Below are 19475 nucleotides of genomic sequence, written 5' to 3' on the forward strand. Positions count from 1 at the left end.
ATTCATAACTGTCAAATCTTAGAAGCAACTAAGACAGTCCTTTAGTAGGTCAATGGGTAAATACACTGTGGTACAATGGAATATTATTTGGTGCTAAAAAGAAATGAGCTGTCAATCCATGAAAAGACGTAATGCATATTACTATGTGAAAGAAGCCAATCTAAAAAGGCTACATACTGTATGATTCTAATTCTATGACACTCTGGGAAAGGCAAAATTATGGAGACAGTAAAAAGCTCAGTGGCTGCCAGTGGTTGTGGGGGTGGGAAGGAGGGATAAATAAATCAAGCACAGAGGATTCTTTAGGGCAGTGAAAAGAATCTATATGATACTATAATGATGGATATATATCATTATACGTTTGTCCAAACCCACAGAATGCGTACAATACCAAGAGTAAACCATAAGGTAAACTATGGACTTTGGGTGATTATGATGTATCACTGTAGTTCATCCTTGATTCTTTTTAAAACAATGTACCATTCTGATGAGTGATGTTGATAATGGGGAGGCTGTGCATGTGTAGCAGCAGGGAGTATATGGGAAATCTCGGTACCTTCCTCTCAATTTTTGGTAAACCTGAAACTGCTCCAAAAGAATAAAGTCTTAAAAAGAAAAATCAGAGAGTATCATAAAAGCTAGAGAATTGGTGGTGAATACCTCTACACTTTAATTTTCTGAAAGCATTCTGGTATCTTACCCTAAACAAGAATTTATGCAGTAATAACCCTGAGTTAAAAAAAAAAAAAACAAGTAATCAAATATTGAAAGGAGTATTGAAAGAAGGCAATGATGCATATAGTGTGTTTTTAGAATGTTGTCCATCAAAACAGTGATTTTTTAAATGTAGAAATTTAATAGCTCAGCATCATATAAAAACATTTCAAAGGATTTTTACCATATCGTTTTATAAAACTGAAACCATACTTTCTATATTACCCTAGAATCTGCTTTTCTCCTAAACAATACATCATAAACTGATTTCCAAATCTATTGATATAATTTAAACTAGTTATTTTTAAACATAAAATTCCATAGTAATGATACACAATAACTTATTCAATTATTACTCTACCGATGGTCCATTCAGTTTGTTTCCAGTTATTCACAACTACAAACAAAACTGTAATAACTATTCTTTCACAGCAATGCTGGTCTGCTCATGCTTTTATTTCTACGAGCAATAAACTAACATTTTTAGAGCACATGCTAGGCGCCAAGCACTTTAATACCTTATTTGCATTATCTGATTTAATCTTTCCAACTATATATGAGGTGGTACTATAATTATCCTGTTTTACACAAGAAGAATACAGGTTATAGTGACATCAAGCATTTTTCGTATAGCTACTGGCCATTTGGTTTCTCTTTTCAAGAACTGTCCTTTTTGCCCTTATTTTTACTGGGTCTCTGTAGAGGCATTTTGCATGTTATGGATATTAGCCCTTTTTCTTCATATGTTTTAAATATTTTTCACAAATTGCCATTTTTCTTTCTTTGTTATCAAATTTTGTTATCAAATTTTGTAACTTTGCCATAAACAAAATTTCATTTTATATTTAGGCAAATATCTCTCTTTCTTTATAGCCTCTACATTTTCTGTCTTGTTTAAAAAATATCTTCCAATCTTAGTTTATATAATATTCTCTTAAATTTTTATTATTTTATTGTTCAGCTTTTATATGTAAATCTTTATATACCAATAATTTATTTTTATAAGGTAAGGATTCAACGTTATTTTTTCAGATTAATATAAACTTTGTAGCGCCTTTTAGTAAATAAAATGTCCTTGCCAAATAACTTGAAATATCATCTTTGTTGCGTATTGTGTTATCTATCTGAGCACTATTTTCAGATCTATATCATGAGTGGGAAAACCACAGTTGAAAAATAAATCCAATCACACCCATATAGTTGCTTTCATACTGTAAAGGCAGGGTTGAGTAATCAAGACTAAGACCATATGGTCCACAAAGTTGAAAATATTTACTATTTGGGCCCTTCACAGAAATAACCCCTGACCTACATGTTAATTGCTAACCATAGACTAACACGGCTTTGCAGTAAATTTAATTTCAGCTAAGGGAAAATCCCCTTCACTGTTCTTTCTGGGCTATTTTGAGGCATTCGCTTTTCGTTAGGCAGTTAAAAACTTTAAAACTCCATTAGGATTGAAATTGGGGTTGTAGTAAATGGTGTTTATGTGATATTGCTTTGCCATCCAAAACACAGTATGTTCGAGTCCTGTTTTAAGGCCTTCCATAAGACTTTATTGTCTGCATACATTCACTTTCTTTCTTATAAAATGTATTCCTGAGTATTTTATGGTTTATTTGTTTTGATCATGAGTGGGCTCTCCTAGTCATTTTCCATTTCTATTTATCAGTAGTATAAGGAAAAACTATTGAATTTTTTTTAATACTCATTGTATACCAAGCTTCCTTTCTCAATTATTTTATTAATTCTCAATTATTTAGTTAAAGTCTCTTGGGTTTCACAAATGTACAAAAATGTCCTCTGAAATACAAATAATTGTTTTTTTCTTTTCTATATTTAAACCAATTTTTAAAATTTCTAGTTTTACATCGTTATTCAGGTCCTCCAGAAGCGTGTTGATCTATAATGGTGAGAGCAGGAACTCCTATATTGTTGCTGACCTGGCGGCTGGTTCCTTCTACAGCTACACCAGCCTTCTGGCTGTTGTTGCTCTAACAGGCCAAGCATACTCCTACCTTAGGCCCTTTGCACATTAATGCTGCCTACTCTTCCTCCCCAGATACAAGCATATCTTGTTTTACATCAGATGTTACACTTTTTACAAAGAAGGCAAGACCCTCCCACCAGCAAAAACTTTGCAACTTGTTTTACTGTGGTGGTCTGGAACCAAACTTGCAATATCTCTGATGTATACTTATATTTACACAGCTTTCTTCTTTGTTTATGTCAAATATCTGCTCAAAAGAATCCACTTCAGAGTGGTCTTCCCTGACCAATTGTGTAACATAGCACTTCCTTTCACCTCGCTATCCATTTAAACTTCATTGTTCTTCATGAAATTTATCATGACCTGACATATGTATGTATATGCATACATGTGTGTGTATGTACACAAACACACAATTTGTAGATGATCTCCCCAATAGAATCTAAGCTCCAAGAAGGCAAAATTTTGTCTGTTCTGTTTGCTGCTATGTCCTCCACTTCTAGAACACCTATAAAGTACTAAAAGGTACTCAATGACTATTTGTCGAAGGAATAAATTGAATGAATACATAATTTTAACAAGCCTTTAGCATATCCTAGTTTGGCAGGATGTCTTCTATAGTGTTTTAGTGAAGAGTTCTGGACACAGGACTACTGGGCAGGCACCACACCTCCCTGAGGAGTTAGTTCTCAGGTTCCCAAAAGCTTTGAGGTCCAGGTAATCACATTAGGTCTCTCCACTGCTGGAATTTTCCCCTCCCATCCTGCAGAGAGGAGAACAAAGTTCTGGAGCCTTCCGAGAGCCCAGGCTAATCATTATCCGAGTCATGAGTATTCCTCAAATCTCTGCGCACATGTCTGTTCTGGCTTGGATCTGATCTGAAGAGCAACAGAGGCACCGAAGACTAGTTACAACAGATGCAGAGCCCTACACCTCAAGCTCATCCGAATAAACACAAAACCCAGGTATAAAAACAGTGTGTGCAGAGAAAACATCATTTCAGGACAAGTCCTTTAGCTGCCTCCCACCCACCCCCCAAGATTCTTCTAGAAATTCTGAAGCTGCTGTTTTTTAGGTGGTTGAGAGGAAGCTCAGAGGCACAGGTTTAGAGTCCACCTTTCCAGAATTCCTCCAAGGAACTGGATTTCACTCTACTGTATTTTACATCTACTATATGTAAAACATAATTTATTTACATAACTTGATCAATTACTAAACATTTAGGAAATGAACCACACCAAAGTACACTATCTACTTAAAAGTTTTTGAATGTTGGAAACAAAAACTCTGTAACAGCTCAGATTATTAGTTCACTGAAGTATATAGGTTTCATCAATCAATGCCTTTTCTAAGTGATCCCAGAAATCATGAAAACAAAATTTGAATGTATACTTAAATCATATATTCTCACCTGAAAATGGAAAAGAAGTTTGCTTATTTTTAACAGCATGGCTGCTTTCTTATCCATCTAGGCGTTTCCCAAATTTTCCTGGAGGAGGTCACTTTAAATTCATTCCTCTACTATTGAACATTACATCTGGCCAGGGAAAATGTCTTACATACTTTATAATACGTTATTTGGAAAGCTGTTGCTGTTTGTTCAGAGAGTACCCCCATGTCATTCCGAAGAGCCTCATCACCACATATGGTGGTTGGAAAAAGCAACCACTGTGTCATCCCACAATCAGAAGAAATATTTCCAACCCTCTACAGTGGGTTCCTTTAATCGCTCACGAGAATAAAAAGCAAGGGAACTACAATGAGTCACAGACTTGCTCTTATTAGATACTAGTTCTACCATTAGTAGAGTGATTTTTATATTTTTCAAAACTTTCTCACATACTTTAGCCTGGTACCTCAAGTACAACCCTTTGAGGTCTACAAACATAGGATATCCTTTAAGGAGTTTTATTGCCCACACCTAAGAGCAGGCTGAATTATTAACTGCAAACTGCAGCTCGGGTTGCTCAAGTGTTTAGGTTTACAGGCCGCCCAAATGTGAGAAGTTCAGTGTTAATGGGCTAATAGGATTTTAAAGGCATAATAGGAATAGCCTTCTAGGATACCGAAACTGAAATTATATTTATGTAAACTGGAATCCAAATACTTTTTCAGGATGAGCATAATTCATCCACTGTTTTGTTTTGTTTTGTTTTTAAACACAGCTAAATTAAATCAAAAAGGAAAACCCGAAAGAGATGAAATAATCCTGATGCAACTTAAAATTTTTGGTTAACTAGATGATTTTGAAGGGTCACATGAATTTCCATGAGACTCCCTGAAAGGATTTTAAGAGTTTAAGTGATGAAACAATCCTGCAGTATCCTGTGAAATTATTTAATGCTATGATTTACATGAACACAAATACTGTATTTTCTGGAGAGATTGAAATATTTACACAAATTAGATCAGACATACATCTTTTACTTAACATAGACAATCTGGAAAACATATTGAACCTATTTGGGGCATTTGGTTTAATTTATTCTCGTAAACTGAAAAGTCACCCCATCTATATTAACTGAAGTATCCAGATAGATGTTAAGTCACTCAAGAAAACTCTTATTACCTTTTTTTGTTATTGTTATGTAGTTTTTTTTTAAGTCTAAGGAGAAAAAGAAAGTCTCGGTTGTACAAAGCAGGGAAAAAACAGAGATTGACCCATTTCTCAAGGTCATCTAGCAACCAGAAGAAAACCAGGGCTTAGGATCCCTCCCTCTCCAGGCCACAGAGTTCTGTGTTTTAACCAGATCTACAGTTGGCCTTACAGCCTGGAAGTGGGAGGGCAGTGAGGCTGGGCGGCTTCAAAAGTCAGGATAGTCCATTTCCTAGTAGGAAAAGAAGGAAAGAATGTATCAGGTTATCCTTATAAAAGACTAAAGGCAGGCCCCATGCTACAAAAAAATCTGACAGCTCCAGCTGGAAGCCTTTCTCATTCATTCTCTAAAACAAATTAAGTAAGCCAAGCAAATTCAACTTCTTATTGTATATTTCTAGTAAGTGACTTTGGGGAGACACCTGGTAAAATCAAGAAAAGGAGAATATTCATGACTCAAACCCTATACTTACTTGTCAAAGGACCCAACATGTACCCCTAACATCTTCATTTTGATTAATGAGCCAAAAAGGGATATAAACTGTTCCTACTTTTATAGCCATGGCTTGGTAAGATGGCAAGAGGCTTTAGTCCAACAAGATCATACATGTTCTTTCTCAAGATTAATAATCATGGAAGTTTCAACAGGCCTCCCTTCCCCAAGGGTGGAACTGTTACAGACCACAATTTACTTGAGAGATTTTGGGTTTTAACATCCTTTCCTTGTAATGCCAGAACCTTCTCATTGAATGTCTTTATATGCAACATATTATTGGACTAAATATCCTACAGCAGCCACACATTTTAAAAATTACCTCATGAAAAAAATAAGACTATACAGAAGAATGTTGTTATCATAGTCACTAAAGAATTACTTGTTTTAAAATAGATACCACAAAAACTCTCACTGCCATAATTTGACAAAATCTATCAGCTACACGGCCCAAATTTATAGTAAGGTCAATGTACATTTCAATAACTTAATTTTAGGATTAAGAGTAAACAATATTTTATTTACAAAAATATCATTGATAAATGGCTGAGATCATCTAACAAAACACAGTTAACATCCTAGTAAAGAAATAGGTGAGTAGTTGGTAATGAACAAAACAATGCTAATAACAATATCAAGTTTTTTTTAAAAGCTTGTAACTACCTAGTGGTATTGCCCCAAATGTTGACTATATGAAGAATAAGTAAACGATGTGGGCAAATATGGAGAAAACTAAAGTGCTGTGTGTTGACATGAAAATGTTGATGAAATTTTTGTGAACTAAAAGTTTTTGACAAAAGATGCAGTCTTTCATAGATACAAAATATCCTTACAAGTTCATGCAGTGACTGGTCAAAGAATAAAAGTATCTAAGTGCCCTTCTAAGAGAAGAATATTCACTCAAGTATTATTCCCAATATTATGTACTCTAATATGCCCTATATTTTAAAGTGGGTTATTTTGCAAAGCTGTTTTTTAAAGCAGTCATTTTAATTTCTTTTTATAAGGACACCACACTCTCAACATGCTATTTGTTTTTAACTATAACATCCCTGACATAAGTGCATCTGTTTAACATATCCAATGACATGGAACTCATGACCTTTTCAAATATTCCAGAATAGAAGTATAAAAAGCACACATCTCCTGACTTCATGACAGAAGTCAGGCCACAGGAGACAAGTCCTAATAAGCATTCGGCTAGACTGACAATATATCAAGTATCATTTTTAAGTCATCTGAAGTTAAAAAGGTCATTGGACATTGAGAGTATGTCCAAAGAATAGCAGTCGGTACAATGAGGAATCCAGAAACCAGAAGATTTAAGTAACAGTTGAAAGAGATGGATGGAATCTTTAGCCTAGAAATGAGAAGACTATGAGGAGACTTAGAAGTTGTCCAAACATTTGAAGTCATGTAGTAGTAGATACAAAAATGGTTTTACAAAAGAGAACAAGAATCAATAGGTAGAAGTTACAGAAAAGCAAATTTCAGTTGAAAACTTTCTAACAACTATAACTGCATGACCAGGGAACTGCCTCATTTAACAGAAAGACTGTAATAGGACCTTGAATGACTATCTGTCAGGGTGTTACAATGCAGGGCACAGAAAGCTAAATGAGGTGGCTTCCAAAGTTTGCTCACTTTTGGCTACTTCTCTATTCCCCTAAAGGACCTTGAGCAAAACAACCAATCTCTCTACCTCTAAAGCTGTGCTAAAGTTGTAAAACTGTGGTACTACAATAGCATTATAAGTTTATGGTGGTATAAGAGAGGAGGAAAATATCTCTTACAGTGATAATGAAGCATTAAGCAGCCCTATGCTTGTGATACACATCAAATGACCTGATTAAAATGTATAAATAAGGGATGGAATAGTGACGATCTTTATAATGCACACGATGGGAGGATAAACCCCATGAAAACCTTTAAAGCCATTAGGGAAGAAAGAGCATAAAAGTCTCCTGAGCAATACCACAAAGGCAACCGCTGTGACTCGAAAGCAGAGTGCAGGTTACCCGTGAGTCTAACTCCCAAAGAGCAGCTTAGCCACTGGAAAATCCGGCTCTAATTCCTAGTTGTGAAAGCTTTTCAACTGCCAGATTTTTCAGTCACATGGAAATGGAGCTTGTCAGGCTTCCTTAAAATTCCATTCTTCAAAATTAAGTCTCTCATCCCTAGAGAGATTAATTAAAAACAAAAACCCATAATTCCAACCATTTACCATTCGGTCAGAAATACTAATGAGAAACTAGACTCTCAGATAAAAGGCTTAATAGATTAGTCAACACCCACTCCACCCTTTGGAACCGCCTGCCCAATCTCTCCTGCAGGAGTGTAACCACAGTGAGAGACATAAGAAAAATGTCTCAAGTGATTCACACCAAGATTAACAGTTCCAAGCCTCAGCAAAGAGACTCGTAGTATTGCTGCTACACATGGTATCTCTCACACCTCAATATCTCAATCTACAAAAATGGAGGATTAATCTCTCCCCCTTTTTTCCTCCCCACCAATCCAGTTAGTTTGGAAAATGTCAGAGGGATTTAATACAAAATAGTATCAGTTACATGATTAAAAGAACTAAAGAACAATAAGAGCCACGGGAAAAGGGTCATTTTATTAGTTTCCTAATGTGACGTGAGAAATCAGAAATTAATAGGAAAATGCCCTAACAAAAGATCGCTACATAGCATTATTGGTAACGTGAATTTAACCAAAGGGAAATTAATGATTTGAAGCAAAGCACTTGCAGCTTTTAGAAAGAAACTCAGCAAGAACTCATTTATCTAGCACTGTAGGAGCTGAGTTATTCAACATATATGAGAGTTCACCCCACTCACACCTTTAAGCAATAATATTGCATTTCAACCACAGTATGTAGAACGGAAATGAATCTATTCATGATGACACAATTTGGAACATCAATTATAATACCATGGGATCAAGGTAGATGTCTACCTTGTTTCTACAATGAATGACTACAAAATGCTGTGATTTTTAAAAAAATATTCTGATGTACTTTTTTTTTTTCTTTTCCCATAGAGTATCTTGTTCTCAGGCTATCAACGTATCAGCTTTAGTCTGGCCAACATCCTTATCTCTGTCAACATAACTTTTCCCCACTTTCTAATGGGTTGGTTCTAAATTCTAATGTGAGCTATGACACTAAGAAGTTTGTTAGCATTCTATGTAAACTAAAAGTTGAAGGGACATGATTAAGGGCTTTGCGGTCCCACCTTTAGACAGAGTGTTTGTGCTTTTATGTATGGGTTTTATTGCAATCACCTTAAACTACTTAGAAGACATTTTCTACCTACTTCGATGTTTTTAGCCACATCCTAGAAAAATAAGAGTCTAAGAAACCCAATCTCTAGTAAGTCAACAGTTCATTTATTATGAGACAAGAAATGAATTTTTATCTCATACCTACTATATGATAAGAAATGAATTTTTATCTCATACCTACTATATGAAAGATACTGGGACAAAATGTAGAGACTAGTGAAGAGTACTAGATGAGGACATTAAGAACTACAACACAAAGGGAAACCTGCTCTGAGACAGTAGGTTGGATATAAAGTGCCCTGGGAACACTGAGAAAATGACTCCAGTGCAGGCTTACAAGACAATGAGAAAACAGATGAGGAAAAGCTTCCTGGAGGGGAATACTTGTAAACTGAGTGTTGAAAGACTAAAGAGATCTCAGATCTATCCAGAGGAAGAAGGGGTACAGGAAATAGCACGTGTCAAGGCACTGCAGTAACAACAGGATGTTTTCAGGGAACCACAAACAATATTGTATAACTGGACCATCACATATGTGTGAAGAAAATGACATGAGATAGTATGCTAGGGTCAAATATTGGAGGGCCAAATATATAATAATAAGATTTTATATTTTCTCTAGAGGACAACCCAAAACCACCAACCAGATTGAACTCTAAAAGTAGTAATCCAAGCAGTTCCTCAGTTTAGAAAAATTGCCCTGGCAAGAAGAAAGGGCTTCAAAGAATCAAGAGGACACTGTGTCCTAGAGAGGAATCATTATGGTTTGAATAAAACAATGAGAAAGGAAAGGAACAAATGGTTCAAGTGGTACAGCAAGTCCAGAGTAAGTCAAAGTGGATTTAAACTAGGGGAAAGAGGGAGAAGATAGTAGCAGCTGCAGAAAGTTGTGTTAGTAAAAAGTCACTACAAAACTTGACTAGTGGATGTCTGTCTGTTCTACTTGCAAAACTGGAGAAATAATTTACCATTTTAAAAAGAAGATAAAGCTAGCAAAAAAAAAAGGAATTTAAAGATGCAAGATATTTTACTAGAAATATAAAAATCTTGTTAAAACATAAAAGATAAGTAGATAACATCTTACAATATTTGTGTTATTCTATTACATTATTTAATATTAAGATATAATACTTATTATATTCCAAAATGCTAAAAGAGTTTCCCTTTATTTCACACAATCTTCGATGTAGAAGACACTGTTTAGGCTACCCTCCCCAGTCCTTCTCTAACATCTGCCAGATGATCAAGCTTTTCCCATTAATGAGGGTCTCATTACCACAAGAGGCAACTCATTTCATTTTTTGACACTTCCAACTGATTTAAAGTCCCTTTATGGATAAAACTGATATAGTCTTTTTACTTTGACATAAAATTGCTTCCGCCAAACTTTTCCAAATACTATACTCAGGATTTTCACATCATGAATCTGTTTTAATGTCTACAAGACCATTCTTAAAGCATCTTTAAAAAATAAGAATAAATCAAGAGGTTAACTTCTTCTATATGATAGCCAATAACGAGATCTTTTGGGCCTTGCAACAACCCGTTGTTTAACTGTCAGTCAAGTGGACTGTATTTATTACATTCAAGTCTCTCTCCAGTGATGACTGTTTCACTAGGTCTTTATGCACTTTAGGGTAGAAGACCCATTTTAACTGCCAGTTGAGTTACTTATTTTTCTTTATTTACTGTCAAGAAATAACATTAATTTTGCTGCCCAATACTGATTAACCAACTTTGCCATCTAAAAACTCTATTGGAAGGATTTATTTTATAAAGCTAACTTTCCCTTCTTTCCCATCCCCAATTCTGAATTATGGTTACTGGCAAAAGAAGTATAAAAGATATTCAGGTTGTAAGTACCAAATCCATTTATTCAAAACAACAACCTGTGCAGAAAATTTCTCATGCCTTTCTCAATAAGCCAGAAATCTATATAATGAAGTTGATACTTTCCATTTTCTACTTAACAATTCTATCAGTTGAAGATTGGGCTTAAGAAATATCACATTCAATGTCTACTATCGTTGCTGTCATTAAATATTGTTCAGCGAGTCTAGCCAAATGAGAAAAAAATAAGTATACGGAGCAGAAAAGAAGAGAAAATTACTTGCAGAATAAGATTGCCAACGTAAAAATTTGAAAAAATCAACTGTTGAAATAAATAAGATTTTGGTGAAATACACAAATCATCATGCTTCCTGTTAAAAAACGAAGAAAAAAAAATGTAACAGAGATCTTTCCAACTCAAGATGATAGACTGAATATATATGCTTTTGTCTCCTGCTCTCACCAATAGGAATATAAAAGGAAATGAATAAAAAAGGAAAAAACCAGAATAGTCAAAATGACAAAGTTGGAGAGAGGTTGTGATTATTAAAAAACAAGTCTCTTGTGAATGTGTGATGAAAATGCAGACAAGGCAAAGGAAGCTAAAGCCCAGACATTTGGGGGAGAGGGGATAGTAAAGGACAGGGGTACACGGGGAAAGAGAAAGCTAATCTCCCCAGAGTTCTCAGATGGATTCATCAGCAGGTGTGGAAAATGGGTATAAGAATAGGGAATGAAAACAGGGAAATTAAATAAAGCAGCTATACCAACTGCCCTACTTCTCCCAATGAAACATATCTATCCAACCCTGATCCCAGAGACAATCCCAGCAAAGAAGCTAGTCACTGATAAAACCATTCAAATTACCTACAAAGACAGGCCTATACCATGAGAGTTGATGTCCAAGAGGTGAGCCTAGCTCATCCACACATCTAGCGGCACTCCTTCCTGCCTAAGGACAGACTTCCCATTCACTCACCCTAAAGTAAAGTCTCACCCACGTGCACAGATCTGCTCAACTTTTCCTATAGAGGAGATGCCTGCTGAGGAACGAGACCTACAGGAAAAATGCACCAGTCAGCTATCCAGAATAATCAACAACAAAAAAAATTACAAAAGAAACACACTATTGAATAAACAGAGATAATTTATAGAACAGAATTTTAAAATACTATTGTTGCATTATTTCATAACATATATACGTATAATTTATATATTAGTATACCCAGAAAAACTGAAGAAAACAAAATAGCAAGCTACAAAAAGAACCGAGCATAAGAAAAAAATTGATTGTTGAAATTAAAATATTCAAAATAAAAATTAAAAGATAAAATAGAGAAAATGTCTCAAACATTGCAAAAACACGACTGGACAAAAACTAGCATAGAAAAGATAAGAGACACAGAGAATCGTTCTAGAAGGTATATTATCCAACTAACGTGAGTTTTTTTTTAAAAGAGAAAGGATATAATTATTTTTAAATCAGTAATAAGTATCCAGAGGAAAGTCATGAGATGCAAAACAGGATGGGTGAAACAGACCCACATTTAGATACACTTGTGTCATTTCAGCATAAAAGGACCAAAAAAATCATAAAGTTTCCAGAAAAACAAACAGAGAGAGATCGCTTACAAAAGAATAAGAATCACACTGGCATCAAACTTCTTCCCACTATGACACAAGCATATAATGAAGCATTATCTTCAAAGTCCTACATGAAAGTTACTGTGAACCTAGAATTCTATATCTAGCTAAAAATCAAGTGAGTGTAAAATAAATATTGTTTTCCAAACGCAAGTGTTGAAAGCCTCCCTCGTCTATATGCTTTTCGCTTGAAGAAGTTAATTATGTATGCCCCTTATTAAAATGAGAGAGAAAACCATGAAAGAGGAAGTCATTGGATCCAGAAAAATAATGTCTTTAAGAGTGACATGGAGAAACAGCCCTGAGGACTGTTGTGCAGCAGATTTAGAGAAAGATAGTCAAGACTAGGTAGGACAGGTTAGAGGCTTCTCAGAAGGTCAGAAAGAAAATCGATTCCAGGCGATAGTATTGATCTTCAAGATATGTTAAAGGCTGGTTATGCTTTTTCAAAGAGAAAAGGAAAAGTAATTAGAAACTCTAAAAAATCCAAAAACTAAAAAAATGCTATGGCCCAGATATGAAGCACTATAAGGAAAGGCAAATCATTTGAGCTAGATGCCAAGAACATCTCCTTTAAGCAGCCCATAGGCAGACACTTGGACTGAAGTAAAAATAAATAAATAAATAATCTTACCCCCCACCCCCGGTGAGCTCAATGGTGGAATATATTTATTTTATCATAAAAACGTCGAGTATTTATTGGTTTTTAACTTTTAGAATTAGCCTACAGACAAAAGGCTGGAAGATTTTATTATGGATATAGAACAGAATTTAATGTTAACAGTCTTGACAACATAAATTAAATAGCTGACAGAAAATGGGAATTGCAAGGGAAGAAAAAGAGGTGTAAGTAAGGGTAAGAGGGTATTAATGGCACCTTCTTACACAGTGAAAGATCGAGAGATACTGAGAAAAGTTAATAGAAAAAGATAACAGAGATTTAAATAATTCAAATCAAAAGGCAAGCCACAGAAGAAATAAAATAACTTGAAACTGAGGAAATGATGAGGTGAAACTAAGAGGTAATGCAAGCACAGTGAATCTACATGTGTCAGAGCAGGGAGTAAAGTTTAAATTTGATAAACGAAGGTATACGTGCATTGATAGACGAACGTGTATGCGTATATTCAAATGAACATGTGTATTGGATCCAAATAACCCAAACTTTTTAACATAGTCTCCACATTTTGAGGTTTTTCTAATTATCAATCCTGATTTCTCAAGGTAGAATGTAAAAAAAGAAAAAAAACACTATGTTTTCCAGTCTCTATCATAGCTAAAATCAAGATGCGACCTAGGCTCTGCCTATCAAACCTAATTCAGGAGGACTGGGCCAAAGGAGTCCATTTTTCTGGCATAAAGTATGAAATGTAGTTTAACATCGAAGGCAACAGCAACTGACCTAGTCATGTTGGCATAAATGCAATTTGCCCTAGCACCACATTAATGCTTTATGCCACTAAGAAACAGTAAAAGGCAAAGCATGACCGCAGAGCCTCAGAGAAATTCGATTCCATACTATGCCTTTTGGCTGAAGCTGGACCATCTGCTCTGTTTTAGAAGTGTTTATTACATGGTTCTCCCCAACTTTTATGCATTTCGCCCTTAACTCCATAACTCAGCAGGTTCAATCCTCCTTGACTCTAATTACAAACCCTTACAAAGTTATATAGGTTTTAAGTGATCTGCCCTACCTATTTTTTCCATAAACCCTGTTGTTTTTAGAGTATTTGTGTAGAATCCGGTACTTTGCAGAAATGAATAAATTATGTTAAGGCAAAACATCCGTACAATGTATTACCTAGAGATATGGAAGTAGCCATCAGAAGAACAAAACAGAGAAATGGTTAAAAGTGGTTGTGTTTAGGCAGTGAGCCCAGGGCCAAGGGCACAAAATGTTTATGTGTATTTATAAGCTCTGCTAAACTATATGTGTTGTTGACATGTTAATGTATTACTTTAGTTTTTAAAATCTCTTCCACTGCCACGCATGAAAAAGGAAAATATTGGAGGCAGGTAGGGAGGGGGGACCGACTAACAACGACACTGTTCACAATATCGGCAAAAATACAAAAAAAAATTGAAAAAAAAACTTAAGTTGTGGAACAACTATGTAAGAAATTATATAACTTAAAGATATAAAAGAAAATATAAACAATAGAAAACCAAGTTCCAGGAAGAAAAAGCAACAGAAATGTGTGACGGGGAGTGTATGTGTTTTGGAAGGGTTGGTTATTCATGACCTAGATAAGAGTGGTTTAAATATTGAAGTAGATAAATTAGAGGTAAATGGCATACTTCCTAATTTTGTATTCAAAAACCTTTGTAGACCAATTTCAATCATTTTTTAAATTATTACAGCTAGATACTGCAAAACCTGGGTGTCATAATAGAAAAGTCAAGAAAATATTACTGATTATAGCATAAATGCTACAATTTTGTAAGTGAAAGTACCAGTTTAAGGGGAAAGTAAATTAAATGATCATCAATGTGAAGAACAGAAAGTTAACGAAAGGAAATTTCTTATATTACAACTAAAATGTTAAACTAAGAACACAATATATCTATGATCTTTTTTCACTATGAAATGAGGTAATGGCTTTCTTTTCACTGCTGTTCCTAATAGCAAAAGCAAATAGTTCAAACAAAATGAAAATCTTGAGTGAAACTCAAATAATATAAGTGTATAAGGGGGCACATCAAAAAAGATTAGAAATAGAAAAATGATTATATAATTTAATCTTGCTTTTTCCAGTTCCATGTAGAAGGAAAAAAAATAATGCCAAATGAAATGAAATATGGCAGTGTGATTTACAAGGTGTGTACAGTATTTAGAAATAATATATTTTTTAAAGTGTTGTACAGGTGGGCAATTGTGCAAGAAAATTCCTGGAATACTATAAAATATTACAAGCTCAAATTTAGACACATTTTATCAGCAATACTCAAATGGTAATTTTAAAGCATGAAGTTACTTAGCTGTAAAATATTCTAATATGAGGCCCTGTTGTACTATGAAAATATTAGGGTTCAAGAATTTAAGACCTGAGAATGAACCATAGTTCTGCCACCTATTAGCTGGCTGGCTGAGGGAAGTTCCTAATCTGAGACTCAGTTTCCTTATCTCTACAATGGAAGTAATAATTCTTAGCACTAAAAGGATTAAATCAGAACATATACGGTTATGACAAAAAGCCCAGCACAAAATGAACAAACTAAAAAGTGCTGACCCTCCCAGTAAATACATTAGTATTGCCAATGTCTTTTACACTTTCAAATTACATCATATTCAAATCACATCATAAATCAGTTATTTCATTACATCTGAAAACTATTTACAAATTCTGCTCAAACTCTGCTTGAGATGCAGCTTCTCAATAAAAGCAATAGAATAATTTTAAAAAGCAAAGGTTCTGAAGTCCAGAGATCTAGGCGGAGCCCAGCTCTGTGAGCTGTGGGGCCTGGAGCAAGTTACTCTACCTTCTTTTCTCATCAGTTTTCTCATCATTGAAATAATGACACTGACATATAATTAAAAGAACAGTAGTGAATACTAAAGAAGATAAGCATAAAACATGCCGTTTTAACTTGATTTATCATTTACTACATACTGTGCTAAGTTTTATTATATAAAACATATTACACAAAATTATATCGGAACCCATTATTTTAATCTTATTCAAAACATATCTAAAATATAAGTCAAACCAAAAATAGATCAGATGGCAGGAGTGATACCCTCAATGTATTCTTTTTTCCTATAAGAATTACCAGTTTCTCCTTTCTTTTACTAAAAAAAACCAAATTATTTTTACATATTATTTTTGAAATACAATAAGATGATTCAACAGATATTTATGAGTATCTTCTACATATTAGACATCTTCAAGACTCTTAGGAGTACGGCAATAAATAAAATAAACAAAACTCCCTGCCCTTGTGGGACTCAGAACTGGCCAAGGGCCACCACACAGGGCAATAAATGCAGTAGTCACATCCTGAATACAGCGTCCAAGAATCTAGAACTTGTTCCAATTAGTACAACTAACTAGTTGTGGTCAGGACAAAGAAAAATCCTCTGGGACATGTTTCATCTGGCAAAGGTGAAACCAAGTTCCAAAGTGTAAGCCTTCCTAGTTTGGAACAGAACAACTGTTCATATCAGACTAGATGACCTTGCCCTGCCTCCCTGCTGTCTGTAAGGTCACCCCACATCCAAAATAATCCCAAACTAAAATTGAGACTTACTTTCATCATCCTAAAAAAAGCATTTAATTTTATTCCAGATAATATTAAGTCTAAAAAGATTTTTGAATCATTTCAATATTACTTATTATAATCATGAAAAAATATATAATTCTAACATGTGATTAAAATTACTTATAGTCTACCATTAGAAAAATATACTCTCAATGATTAAACAGATGCTAAATTAGTAATAATTTTAAAACCAAATATCCTTGTATTGTCAAAGAGATATTTTTATTTGGCCATATTTTTTGATTGCATGCTTTTACTAAAAGGTTATTTAGAGAAAAAGAAGAGCAGAGATTCCTAATTTGTTTTCAGTCCAATAGATCATCAGTTATTCTGATACATACATTAAACGTACGGATTACATTATAATATATGCTCTAAAATAAAAGTACTTTCATACTATTTATTCAGAACTATAACATAAAATATGCTTAATTTACAATGACACAACCGGACTCCACTATGGAAACCCAGTGATATTAACCATGAAACCTGGCTTAAGAGAGGCCTCTAGTGGTTATCGGTAGTTACTATCTCCTCTTCCAACCACCAGCTTCCACCCTCTGGTAAAGCTTTTGTCATTCATTCACTCATTCTCTCCCCTCTCTTTCATGAATTAAAAGCTTCAAGCAAAACAGTTTGTAGTCTATCACTGAATTATTCAATTAAGTCCAAGAAATCAACTAAAACATATATAACTGGTAGTGCTAAACCATTATGGATTCTCTGAAGATAAATTCTCCCATTTGCCCATAAAAACAATTTAGAGACATTTAGTGCAACATAGACATTAAACATTACCTTGCTAGAGTTATCAATCTTAATAAAAATGAAATCTAGTCTTAAAAAAAAAGCTCTGAAAATAATGAACTTAAGGTCTACAAAATTAAATTAAAGTCATAAAATTTAATACATTTTTATTTTTATCTTCAGTGGTACTATGGGCCTTCTCAACATGTTTTGCACTATTCACAAATACTTAACACTAATTAACACCAGGTTCAAATGTCAAAACTAAGCAAACTTTTCTTTATACATAAATGATTGCTCCCATTCAAATGACCAAGGTTTAATTTTTTCCTAATTCTACTCTTACGATATTGCTTTCCTTTATTAAAGACCTCTCTGCTCCCAGAACCACCCCACATCGCCCCTGACACTTGCCTTAGAAACCACCTTACCTTTATCTAGGGTCCCAATGAAATCTTCTGAAGCAAGAATGAAAACTGCCTGGATGAAAGGGTAGGAGGAAAGGATGTTAAATCTAGGAACACTGAGCCCTCGCTCCCAACCTTCGTCATTCCACCGTACCACAGATGAATTACTTCCAGCTTCTGCCCCACACAAGTATCGCTGAGGCCTTGCCCTGCTCCAGTGAATGCCTACCCCCAAAATACTGAGACTACAGATACTTCGGCATGGAGCCAAAGAACAATCATTTGCATCTATGAGCACATCAAGCACATCATCTGGGAGGTTTAAAAGAGAAAGCAGCGGGAAAGCAAGAGAGCGAGGTGAAGAGACAAACAGGGAAAGTAGAGAGGCGATCCTTCCTCTATCATTTCCTTTGTTAAAAATTAAAAAACAAAAACATCTCCCAAATACCTCAAAAAAGTACATTACTTGTGTGTGTTGGGGGTGGGAAGGGGGTGCTTTGAGACAGTATCTTTTACCACAGTGTGTCTGAACAGATAAAAACCATGATCAGAACTACATAGTAGCTGTAATGGATGTAAAAGTCCTAAGTCACTCCTGGGACCAGCAGGATGGTCAAAGAGAATAGGCCCAGGCTGACCTCTTTCAGCTCTAAATTCCATAACAAAGAACCACCTGTAATGCAGACAAGGAAATGAGGAGAAATGTCCTGAAAAACCCAAATTGATATCATAAGGTTTGAAGGTTAACATGTGTTCTTGATTCATGAGAAAACATTATAGGCCTCTCTAAGCCAATGTACATGTCTGTTATAAAATCCAGTCATCTGGATTCCATGCACAGCTGGTGATAATGTGACAGCGAAAAATAAGATAACATTTAAATTTTAAAAAGCCTAAAACCACAAAAATTATGCACAGAAATGTACCAATAAACAGCCATAAATCCCAATAAATGTAATTAATACAGTACAACAATTCATGTTCTTTCAGATTAATTATTTTTAAAAGATAAAATTATGTACATTATATTTTCCTTAAGAAAATATAAGTGAAAAGATTTGGGAAATATTGACGTCCAAAAGGTTAAGAAGTTTTAAAAGCTGCTACACAGAAGAGTAACTCTTGTCTATGCAAAAAATGTATTTATAAGAACACATTTTTCAAAAATTATAGATAGCTGAGGTTTACTGTACTCAATTTCACTTTGCTTTTTAGAATAGATAAATTGGCCCTATTCTAATGAGAATTCAAATGAACTTGTATATACCTTTATGAAACATAGACAATTGTTAAAATTAAAAACACACGGTCAAACTAAAAAGACTTATTTCAATGTAGAATAAATTAGTGGATTTATTCATAGAGCAATATCCTATAGCTACTTTTTAAATCTTTGTATAAGCACCAAAAACAAGAAAAACACCAAATTCAAAACATTTCAATGTTATCAGTTTTCACAGCATATTATCAAACTTTTCTCTTGTTGATATTCATAATTTTTCAGCA

General features: G+C 34.5%; 1 protein-coding gene across 10 annotated transcripts in view; it reads right to left on the reverse strand.

The window, feature by feature from the left end:
- Nucleotides 1-19475, reverse strand: part of BCKDHB (branched chain keto acid dehydrogenase E1 subunit beta) — a 177229-nt gene that overhangs the window by 88920 nt on the left and 68834 nt on the right. Inside the window, exons 9-10 of one of the 10 annotated variants that reach the window (XM_039853150.1) lie at nucleotides 17994-18042; nucleotides 5505-5532 (exon numbers count right to left, since the gene is read on the reverse strand). The exons of 6 other annotated variants lie outside the window; for them this stretch is intronic. In XM_039853150.1, coding sequence (XP_039709084.1) covers nucleotides 5516-5532; nucleotides 17994-18042 — 66 coding nt within the window. In that variant the 3' untranslated portion in view covers nucleotides 5505-5515. Of the gene's footprint in view, nucleotides 1-5504; nucleotides 5533-11911; nucleotides 11969-17804; nucleotides 18043-19475 lie in introns of those variants that run through there. 3 more of the 10 variants (XM_039853151.1, XM_039853152.1, XM_039853146.1) reach the window with 3 other exon arrangements.

This window comes from Pteropus medius, unplaced genomic scaffold, assembly GCF_902729225.1.
Source record: "Pteropus medius unplaced genomic scaffold, Ma_sr-lr_union100, whole genome shotgun sequence".
Taxonomy (NCBI): domain Eukaryota; kingdom Metazoa; phylum Chordata; class Mammalia; order Chiroptera; family Pteropodidae; genus Pteropus; species Pteropus medius.